The 12,575-nt window shown below is 30.5% G+C and overlaps 1 protein-coding gene across 1 annotated transcript in view; it reads left to right on the plus strand.

Annotated features, from left to right (window-relative positions):
* The first annotated feature begins 417 nt into the window (after window positions 1-417).
* Window positions 418-12,575, plus strand: part of LOC117178517 — a 268,557-nt gene continuing 256,399 nt past the window's right edge. The window contains exons 1-2 of the mRNA XM_033369945.1: window positions 418-456; window positions 519-809. Coding sequence (XP_033225836.1) covers window positions 418-456; window positions 519-809 — 330 coding nt within the window. The remainder of the gene's footprint in view (window positions 457-518; window positions 810-12,575) is intronic.

Genomic DNA, 12,575 nt, shown 5'->3' on the forward strand with positions numbered 1-12,575 from the left:
AACCCAGATGAATTCCAAACCAAAAATAGTAGACTCTTCAACCAAAAGTAGTTGAATATAATTATTGGGTTCCATGAATTAAGGTTGCATTTCAGAAAAAAACGAGAAAAAGGGTAATTTTCTTGAAAACGTTGAAAAAAGAAGTATTTATCAAAATGGGTAAAGAGCGGCCATCTTTCGCAAAATTCGTAGACTTTATCACCAGAAAACGTACTTAATGTTATGTTAAGTTCAAAATTTGATTTCCACTGCCCCCCCCCCCTTCGCCCCATGTTACAACCGTAGTTTTTGGCGTGACCTCCTCACATCAAATTGGTAACATAGCTTATGGACTTCTATGAAATTCTTTTGAATTCGCTTGAATTCTAGTGTACACCAAAATTTCTAGTAGTTAACCCCCGCATTACTAAATACTAAATGTCGACTCTTATCGTGAACATTATAGCCGTGCGATTAGTAAGTGAAACTGTGAAAATGGAGTATCGCCGAATCAAAGAAAGTTTAATTTAATCGTACAGGTAGTCGCTTCTGTTACTACGGATGCTCTTCTTGAATCTGCCAGGAACGCATGCGTCGCGACGCCCCTGTTGAGAATACGTGCCGTCGCAAGGCTCACTGACGCCCAGTACTCGTTCCCGCATCCCTCGAATAGCGTGTCCCTGCCGATGAGTTCCGGTATCTCGAATTTATCCCTGTATTTGAAAATTTTCGGTGTAAGCGAATCGCGCGCCGCTCATCTTCCAGGACGTGTCATCGAACTTGAGTGTGAAAAACAACTTAAATTAACATTTGCTTCTCCGCAAAACAAGGTATACAAATTTCATTTTTCATGAAAAAAAAAGAGTCTCGTGCTTTCTTTTCGGTTCGTTCCCTTCAGGCGTTTCGTAGGAAACACTGGCTAAATGTGTAAAGAAAAAGTTTGGAGACTTAGGGAGATAAAGTAGTTATAAAGAAAGGTTTTTGGGCAAGAAAATTATTGAAAGTTTGATGAAATATAAGAAAATTATGGCAATGATAAAAAAGAGTGTGTAAGAGTAAAATACTCCTCGTGAAATTCAAATTGATGCAACTGTCAATTAATTCCGTTAACTGACAAATTGCAAAATTACGGAGTAACTTTTTTCTTTAACTACTTGTAAAAACGAAGCAATAATTATAATTAGAATCTAATACAATCTTAGTATAATTTCAGTCGTTCATATGGTAACTTTTTCTTTTGGGGATTAGTATCATTTTATTAAAATATAAGTTTTCACTAATTGTTAAAGAGAAAAATTTATGCATTGAATGCAATTAATATTGGTTATTTAAAAAATTACATTATTCCAAGTAGCTTTTTATTTTATTTTTAATAATTCTAAGCCACAGTTTTTACCAAGTACTACAAGTAAAATGCAGTGCGTATTTGAAATTACAATAGATTGTGAGAGTGAAGAACATGTGAATAGGAAAAACAATATCATATAAATAAATAGACAAAAAATAATTTGATTTGCTTGTTTATCAAATTATTAAAAGAATTTTGCAGTTTAAGCGAAGTAAATTTTTTTCTTCAATTCATTTGACTCACTGCAACACGTGTCACTAGCAGAAAAAGCACTGAATGTAGTTAATTTAGGACGATAAGATGTTGTTAGGGAAGTTTGGGGTATCAATAACTTGTTTAAAACTCTTTTAATTCAAATTATTAAAAAATTTAAATGGGTAAACTTTACTGACAAGAAATGAGCATAAAAAGTAATCTACCAAAGATTAATTCTTGTTTTCAGTTATTAGGAAATGTTTAATTGTTTATTCCTAAAAAATGACTTTGATTATAGTGAATATTATTTCTCAGTTAATTATTACTTATTGTTAAAATATAAGCGTCTACACATATCAAGAAGTTCGTGTATTTTTAGCGAAATTTCGGTATAAATAGGCCGTTTTCCAGACAATAGCCTGTCTAAACAGATTATTAACTGAATTATATCATTATTATTATGTTAAATTCATGAAAAAATCGAGAATTTAAATATTTTTTAACATTGTATGTTTCATAATCATCTTTCACTGATAAAAATAAACATGGGAATAGCAATAGTATTCTCTGAAAAATTAAAAATATAAGTTGGAAAGTAGTTCAAATGCATTGATAGGTATACTGTATACCGTGTACAGTGTATACGGTATACAGTAAATTACTTTTTATTTTAAGTAGGTAAAATTTGTTTATAACAATTTTAGATTTAGATTATTAATTAAAAATAGAATAAAATTAATGTTTTAACTGATTATTAGTTACATTCTCGTAATTGCAAAATAGAGACTTCAACTAGTTTTCATACATGTCTATTGAAATTTTTTACTTGCTCTACAACAGGAAACGTCATTAAAAGAATATTTCGTGAATTCTAAGGCAATAAAAAAAAGAAAAATCAAACAATTAGAAATATAAAAACAGTTAATTTCAAAAATATTTTGAAATAAAGTATTAACAGTTAAAAATAAAAAATCATAAAATGATTTCAAGCATTCAATAACTTTAAAAAAATGACCATTTATTTTCATTTTCATGTACATGTCATTTTACTGGCACGATGATTAAAAATTGTAAAAAAGAATTTACTCTGATACAAATTAGTATTATATTTAAGTTTTAATTTTTTAAATGTATGTGTATCCCTATTCCTTTTCATATTAGTATGCGTATATTTTAAAATAATGAAACAATAGAAACTTTCAAATATCGCTTTCCGTTGATGATTTTTTTAAATATTTTGATTCAATACACCAAATAATTTATATAGTTAAATCAACCAAAACTCTTCGTGAAATGAACCAAATTTTACTATGTAACAATATTTGTTGAATGAATGAAATATTTTATTTTTCATTTCTACTACAAGCTATTGCTGAACCAATAAAAACGTTGTTGATACAGATTTTTTTCCGAGTTTACTTGATAATAAACATTGCTTATTCAATAAGTCAAAATGGAGTGAAGTGAAAAAAATATATATAAGTAGGATTAGATTGCGGAATAGGGGCGTCACCTGTCATCTCCGTTTTGGCTGCAAACACAAATTTGTTTGACAATAAACTATTAGAATCTTTAATTAAACGATTAATGAAGCGATTTGATGAGACAAAAGTTAAAACTTATTATTAATCTTGTTACTATGATGTCTCAAATATAGGTCTGTCGCGATATATCGGAATCATCACATTTAACGAGAAGTTGGAAATGGGAAGTGATATGACCAACATTCTTTTTTACCGGTCATAGGGGTGCCTTCCCGCCTCCACGAAACGTTGGAAAAGGGTAGGATTTTGACAACATTCTTTTTATGACCTTTTAAAGGAGGTTTTCTGGCCGTTTGGGCGTTTAAAATCACCTAAACGATTAGTTAAATATGATCATTCCGATATCGTGACATATCCATATTTAAGACATCGTAGTAACAAAAGTAACAATAATTTTTAAATTATGCCTAGTCAGATTGCTTTATTTATCGTTTAATTAAAAATTCTAATAGTTCCTTGCAGAAAAAAAACTGTTTTTCCAACCAAAAAAAAGGTGACGCCCCTATTCTGCATTTGCATCAAAAGTAGATATTTATTCGTTTTACGTATCTGCATAACACAGCTTATTCTAAAGTATTTCAGATTTATGCTAAATAGTTAAGAAAATAATTTTTCAATTGATATTAATGAGCTAAAACTCATTTAGAAAAGTAATCCTGAGAAATTTACGTAAGTAAATCAACCACAGTGAAGCAAAGCAATCTGCTTAAGAAACTTTCACTGAACTGTGTAAGAATAATAAACGATCTCCTTGGAGTAAGTAAACTGATTTGCATAAATATACATCACTATAAATTTCTGATTGACTAAGCAATAGTCAACCAATAAATGAATTGGAATACAAATTAGCAAAGCAGAGGGTTCATCGATAGTAAAAGTACTTCAAGTAAAATTAACACCTTTTGGAATTATTCAAAAATGAGCATTACATCAGTTGAGCCTTCATTTGAGAATATTTAGTATAGCTCTCAGTAAAATGAAACTGCGAAAACAATTAGAGTAAAAGCACCGGAACGTGAATATTAAGCTCATCAGTATCTGAAGTATCTCAACATATTTTTTTCTGCAAGCAAGATTTATATGAACTAATTTGCACTCCCATTCTGAGCCAAAACACTTTTCAGGGATGAGCAGGTTTAATTAAAAATAGTAGAGTTTTCAGGAGTGATAGAAAATTACTTTATTGTAATTATTTATAACAGGTCAATTTCTCATTACCCTAAATTTAGTCTATCAAGTATTATTAAGATAATTACTGATTAATCATGACAATATTTACAGAATCACCAACAAATTTGATATAATTATATTGATTGTAATTACTTCACATAAACATACCAAGATTCATGCTACCGAGATTTATCAAAATTCAATGGTTCGTGTCCACGCTAAATAAAAAATCTAGATAAATTTCAAAATAGCTAACCATTGAATTTTTTCACTTTGTGTGTAGTACAATGGCCATTGATTTGTCTGAAAGCTTCTAAATCTAGCACGCACAGAAACAATCAAAAGTTCTCGAATTCCAGTAAAAATGTGGGTAACAGGAATTATGGATTAGAAGTGATAGCATCTAACAGAGGTAATAACTTGTTATCTAATAAGGTCACTTTCTTGTTTTGAATGTCTAATTATCAAATAAAAATATATTTCAATTGAAAATACTGTAAAATTTAATTAATTATTATAAAGTAAAATAAATATCAAATCTTAAATGTTAGATATAATATTTTGAAAAGTTAAAATTGAAAAATATTGAATTCTTTAGATGTATTTTAAGAATAAAAATTTGACAATTTTTATAATTTTGTAAATTAGAAGTCTGAATACAATCTGAATACAAAACCTTTCAACCTGAAGGAATTTCGAATCTAAAGCATAATAATATAGTTTAACATAGTTTTTACATGGTTCGAGATATTACAACTTTTGCAAGTTTTATAAATCTTGTATGTGGCCTTTCATTAAACCAGTCGAAACTATTACACATTTTGATCATTGATGAAATTAAAATCACGTTGGAATCACGTTGGGATCACGTTGGGATCAGGCGTCGGTAGGTAGAACAGGCCACGTGATCAGGAATTGTATTGAGGAACACGAAATATCAGACTTCCAAGCAACGATGAGCACACTATCCGACCTTTTACTAATTTAATTACAAAGTAGATTACAGCATAAATTTCATCTACTTTCCCAGGAACAAACTTGACATTTTTGTAACAGGCCTATGTATTTCGATTTTCGCTCAGGGTATCTTCCCTCCGTCTTCCACACCATTTATTTCAGAAATTTCTTATGGATGGCTTCAGGCGCTCCTACAGAATGAGCATGATAGGGTGACTAGATCATTGAGGTGAATTTCATCTTCAAACTTACTAATGAACTGAACGATAGCTGAATTGTGTCGACGTTTTTAAATGGCTTGCTTGTGAGAATTATAAATCCTAATACCCGTTTTGCAGAGCTAAGCAAATTGCTGATTTATTCATCAAATTGTACTCTATAGTCACAAATTATATCCAGGTCTAACGCTTACTCTACTCGCTGTAAGCTAATATCATTAAGTTTGTAATGAAATATGATGGACTAGGCTTGACGGCAGAAGCTAATTACTTTAAATTTATCTCTATTTAAACTTAAGTGATTTTGAGAGCACCAACTTACGAAATTCAATACATAAATTTGTATTTTCACACAATCTCTTACATCCCCATTGGGCATTGAATTGGATACGTAAAAATAATAATAATAATTATTATTTGCATGACTTACATATAGACTAATGAAGTATTTCGCGAGGGTATCCACAACAGCTCGAGGATCAGTAATTTCACTTTCATTGTGTTTTACAATTTTTTATATCCTAGATTTTTGCTGAATACCGTGAACATAATTCCAAATATATTGTGGATTTTCCCGCATTTTTTCTTCCGTATTCTGTCACAGAAAAAACAAAATGTGAATCTAACGTCAAATTCAGGGTACCATTTCCCTGCAACAAAAATTAATCTTGGTAGTGTGAGGATTATCCTGCTACAAGCTATCGTTTCCCTCGGACTTATGTAGGAAACTTCACCAGTTGTCAATAGGTTTTGCAGTTTGGTGCAAAACAATAGACGGTTGTTTCATATCCGAAGTCCGAGCAAGATAAAATCTCATCTTGAAATCAGGTGCAACAAAATTGATCCCAGAGTTTTCACTGTGTTAGCTGGTTATGATATGTTCCTTTAATGTTCTTTTTTGCATAATTTCTCACTGACTTATATTATTCATAATGGTAATTAGAATCTGGTACTATGCATTTTTTTCCATAATTATAATTCAATCTAATAGTCATAGTAATATCTTTTTTACACCAATTTAGACATCTAGCTTTATTTATTCTATCAACATTTTTCGGGATGGTATCATCAAAACTGTTCACTAATATTTAATAAAATAGTTTACAAGCTTGATTGGGAATGGAGAATTCGTCAAAAGTTAAATTATTAAATTATTTACAAGGACGTGACTGGTAGTTTAGTTGTTCAAGTTTTCCTTCGATTTGAGAATTACCCATGTGCTGTCCATGTACATACTAATTAACTGTGAAACTATGTGGTAGAAAAGAAAATCAAGAGACAAAAGCACGCGATAATTGAACGATAACACGGAAACTCCAATGTGGAAAAAGTGAGTGAATGGATTTGAGGGCTATTATTATTAATTAGTAACATACCATAGACTATGAATGTAGTCTACATAATTGATTTATGCGATTATAGAAAAAAGTATGGAAAGAAAGAAAGAGCATTAGGAAAAAGAGCTCAGATAAAGAATCAGAACTGAGTTATGTTATATCTCGATGATGATGGTGGGTAGGTAGGTTAAAATAATAAATATGCATCAGGTTGTTTCACGTGTCGGGACCCTGTGATCGATCATCCGCGTCACACGTCAAGGCGGAACGTTATAATTATGCCCATAAATCGTGGACGTTAAAAATCGCAGAGATGCACTTTTACGGTGCGTGGTTATCGCACATCAGAAGCTACAAGCAACGCGTAGCACCACGAATTTTTCGAAATTCTGCCCACCCTGGAATAACAGTTCAACCTATCAGGGAAGTTTATTTCGTAGTAAATTTCTAGTATTAATGCATCCTGATATGCTGTCTCCAATTTACATAGTTGATTTGAGTTTCATTCAGACAAGTCTACAATTAAATTTTCTCCAATGAGAATATTTCGTGATATTCAATTCTAAAATGTAGATGGAAACTAAGTTTCTATTAAATTATATCATATTGTAAATAATATTGTCTTGTATTTTGCTGTAAAATATTGGCTGTCAAGAATAAATGATAACATGTATATTACAAAATGTCGCGGACAGATTTATTGAAGAATATGGGATTTGCATTCAAGTTTGTTTACTGAAAATGAAGAACTCGAAATGGCTGCATTTTCACTATAAACTGTGGAATTTGTATAAAAATATATGCATGAAATACCCAGAAAAATTTGCCAAGGAAAGTTAGAGAATTTACACAACAATATGTTATCAAAGTTATCTAAGATCGATTATTACAGATTTGTAATACAAATACAAAATTTAAAATGGCGAACACGAAGCATCAGATCGCTTTTTTATAACTGTTGAATCATCATAAAAGCCTGTCGCAAGAAGTTTTCCTGGGTAAATTATACCAAATAGTTTGTTCAAATTATACAATTCAAAATGTCGCACTTAAAATGGCTACCTGTACACGAGCAATAAATGTTCACATTTGATTAAAAGAAGTTTTGAAGGGATATTATAATTTTAATTCTAAATATAGAACTAATAAATTGAAAATTGTGTAAAATCTGAAATGAAGTAACAAAGTAGTTAACAAGTACTAAAAACGCAAAAATTTACATATCTTTGGGTTCAAATGTTTCCCTAATACTCACTTTGAAAAAGATTGTCAATATTACCCAAGTACAATTTATCAATAATAATCAATAGAATTCATAGTTTAACGATAGTAGGTACAGTAGTAGTTTGGGACTCTTAAAAATATATGTTAAAATTTCACACACGTCAAGTAATACAAAAATTAAAATTAAGAATTAAATTTAATATAATGAATTAAGTGCGAACTATAATTGAGTACAATTTCAAATTAGTATCATATAAAATCTATAATTTTCATAGTATAAATGTAACTTTTACTTATAAAAAAGTAGTATTGTAATAAAGATTAGTTCCATGAATAGTTTATTTCATTTTTTTCTGTTTTGGCAGTTTTTGAAAATACAATAATAAAGTTAGTTAGTGTTTTAAATATGTTTAAAGTTAATTGTAGAGTATTTTCAGAATAACTTTCAAAACCGCAAAAAATTATTTAGGGTCTAAAATAGAGCGCATGAGGAACTGATATATAAAAATATCACATTGACCAAATGCTTTACAGATTATGTTAAAAAAATAGGGGTGGTTTTCCAATTTCAGATATACGAAATGTGGAATATTAAAACCACCCCTAACCTTTTAGTTGTTATTTTCAACCTATAGAGTGCACTTTTGCCGATATAAAAATACGTGCATATTATATTTCATAGTTGTACAAGTTTGCAAAGTCTCATTAAAATTGGTGAGTAACAGTTCTGAAGGGTTTTACTGCTAGTATCATTATTAGCTGTAATTAACAAAACGGGTCGGCGAACTTGTTATGGTCAAAAGTATTTTTTTCTTCGAAAATTCTAATTTGATCACGTTTCTTGTAATTAATGCAATATATGAAAAAGTCGTTGGGGAAACGGTTGTCCCTGTTCAAAAATTTATATTTGTATAAGGAAAAACGTTATTCTTCCGACTTCTTATAGGCTTTTTATTGTTTTTCCTTTTTCTTTCAAAAACTTTTACAAAACATGCCTCTTTTCTGGCATCTTGCCTTGTTTGAAAATAAAAATGAGAAAATTTTCTTATTAAAAAAAATGTTCCTAGTCGATTTTTTCGAAAAATCGAATAAAAAAAATAAACGTAGACTTACTGAAATAGGTTTGCTTTAGTTTTGTTTGTCATTTTTCTGCTGAGTTTTAAATTATATGAAAGGACGGGAAGTTCTATGGCGACTTAATAACTTTCGTGCCTGGGAGAATTTTTTAAATCGAATTACAGTATTTTTTAATTTTCGTCTTTTTGGAAAATAGGTTTTGAAATGTAAAAAACTCACTACTATATCCAAAACTATTTTTTAAATTCTCATCGTTTATGATTGTTAAAGTATTAGAATTAGTCGAAATTTGACACCACAGTTTTTCAAGAGATCACCACATTTTGAGGCCCCCTGAATCCGAAAATCAAGCTTTTACGATGGCGTCTGTTTGTCCGTCCGGCGGTCCGTTCGTCCAGTCGTCTGTCCGTAAACACGATAACTCTCGACAAAAATCAACGGATCAAATCCATCTTTGGCACACCTTTTTTAGGTCCTAAAAGGAAGACCTAGTTCGTTAACCAGTTATTTTTGATATAAATTCAAAAAGTGAGCGCATTTTGAGAATTTTTGAGACCACTTTTTTGTGAATTTGAAAATTCTATATACGGATATTTATAGTATTAAAAAGGACGAACAATTTATCATAAGGAATTTTTCCTACTAAAAAAATTCTCAGAGTTATAGAATTTTCAAAAAATTTTAAATCAACCGAAATTCAAAATTTTAGTCCAAACCACGCACGATATAAAAAAAATCTGCTTCTTAAAAGACCTACAAGAATATCATAACAAATCTTTGGATTTTCTCGGAAAAATAACATTGAAAATGAAAAAAAAATTGTGGAAAAATGACGAAATTACGAAAAAATAGAGATTTACCTGTTTACAAATGTCTGTCGAAAATCAAGCGTGCAGAGCGAGTGTCACGATGACAATGTGTACCTCAAAGCCTATAGAGCTTTGAGAAACTTAATCTTTAACTATACTTAATTAACTAGACAATTCAGAAAATGAAGACGCATATAAATACTGCCATCTAAAAGAGATATTTTTGATAAAGTTTAATTCAAGTATTCCAAATGCAAAGAATAAATATCCGAGCGCGAAGCGCGAGGTAATCTATTATCGAGTTTTGTAGTTCATTTTGAATCTTCGAATATTTTCTTAACGCATTATTATTAATTATTCTTCCGGGTAAATCGCAATTTATTATTTCATTATTTTTATTTGTATTAAAAGTTGAATTCAGAGAAAAGCTCGCGTTTTTTGCGTATTATTAAAAAAAACACTGAAATATATTCTGTTCTGCGTCCAAGTGATTGTTTTGCTTGTTCAGCAACAATTCCCCTCTGTGATTGTAACTATCGTAAAGTCATCGATCCGAATGTGAATGAAAGTGTCGAAAAACCGTATTTTCGAATGCATTTCATTCGTTTGCTCGAAATAAATCACAATTATTTTGCATTCAAAATTTAATAGTAATTTTAAACAACTGTTGAATGAAGAATTATATCAAAAGCCAAGATTTGGATTAATTTTATTATTTTGAAATTACTTGCATTATTTTGATTATTATCAGAATTATAGGAAAGGGCGTGGCTACGTACACCGAAATTTCGGTCCGAATAGCCGGGTTTTTTGGTACTTGTAGAAACTTCATATACGTAAACATATTAACTAATTGTAAAAATAGTACGTTGTCATACTTTATCACACTGAGAAAAATGGTTCGGTAAACAAAATTATTTTGTTGGTTATTTTTTTGCATAGAAAAAGGTTCTATTTAATCAACAAAACCAGATTTTGTTGCATAAATATTTTTTCCAGTGTATTATCACACATAGTTGAATTTAAATTTTTAAAGTGTATTATTTACAGGTTCTTTTACAAATAAAAATACGTTTTTAGGGTCCTGAGGCCAGAAGAACGAGTTTACTCAAAGAGTTAATGCCTTCGCGTGTTCAGGCCATGTATGAACTTGTAATCGATTACGGCGCACTTTAGTGATTAGTCCTTTCAGCTAGGGAGGGTAAATTTATTTTAGTCTTGTATTTTATTTTGTTGGAATCACGTGGTGTATAATAATTTATCAAAATTGGAAGATAAAATTCCTGAGCCTTCCTCACATGAAATTGAATAGAGTTTTTCTAACTAAAGAATATTGTTTAATGCTCTTGTGTTCGATATTTTAAATTTGTTTATTACTTTTAATAAAGTAATAATAATAATTTATACCAAAATAATTTCTTATAAAGTTTATGGAAGCTTATGTTGTGAAACTGTTGAAACAAATTTGTATCAAATCATATTTTTCCCAGGGAACGAGCTAAAACTGCAAATTATTATCGCGTTAAAGCCGAGCTAAATTTGCGCCTGTGACACTTGGAGATTACAGTGACAAATGGGTAAAGAATATCAAGACATTTTTGTTTTGAGGGGAAAGAGGACTTTTTGTCAGTAAAATGATATCTAACAAAAGCGCATTATTAGGTCTTGCTTTTCGATCTTTTATTTTTGGCATGCTGTATTATCGGTTTAAAAAACTTGCACTTTTAATTTTTCAGAAAGAATTTTTATTTAAAGTAGTGGACATGGATACAAATATAATATGTAATTACGATGATTTATTTAGTATTTCGGCTTATTAAAATACAATTTTTGTATTACTGTATACACATATTGAAAGGTTTTATGTCGGGAGTCCGAATTACAAGGTTCTGTTTCTGTGGCAAAATCTGGAAGCTTCCAAATTTTCATGTGAACGATTTCTCATATTTTTTATATTTAACATGAAACATCGTATTTATAAAAGAGTATATATGTATATATCGCAAAGTGTCACATTAGTGTCTAAACTGCAAAATCGAAACAAATCTTCTCAGACCCCCGAGATGCTCGAAGAATAGCAGAACAACCTCCCAGTTGGTTCTCTAATGTGATTCTGAGCACGTTTTGACTTTTGAGGTTAGGAAGTCACCGCGCCGGCCACCATTACCGGAAAGTACTCGAGACGAGGTGGTAAGTGGACTTTCTTATCCGCTGAATTGCTCACCTCTTAATCTTAGGTGAAACTAAGACGTGTCGTGATTTCACGTCTTCATTCGATTTTCTACATTTGTAGTTCCAGAAAATTAAAATTTTTTTAAACACTTTAACAAGGGAAGGTCGTAAGTTATTGGTCAAAACCTCATTTTCAAAATTCCCTGAATTTCATCTGACTAATTTTAAATTTTTCCTGATTAGTAATATGAACGAGTAATCTGAAAGTACACTAGTCGAAATACCATTTGTAGCAATAGATAAAGCAGCTATTACAGTTTGACACTGCAGAGTGGAAGAGCGTTGGCACACGCTGTTTAAATTACTGCTCCACATCCCATTTCATACTACGATGGGCAGTGGGATACAAAGTAGATTGTGCAGTTTCAAATAGTAATCCAGTATACCAATACAGTGTGTCCCATATTTATAGGGCCACCCCATTTTTTAAGGATAATTTTTTTTCTATTGAAACAAAATGCACCAAATATTTTGAGTGGATAAAT

The sequence above is a fragment of the Belonocnema kinseyi genome, chromosome 8, assembly GCF_010883055.1.
Source record: "Belonocnema kinseyi isolate 2016_QV_RU_SX_M_011 chromosome 8, B_treatae_v1, whole genome shotgun sequence".
Classification (NCBI taxonomy): Eukaryota; Metazoa; Arthropoda; class Insecta; order Hymenoptera; family Cynipidae; genus Belonocnema; species Belonocnema kinseyi.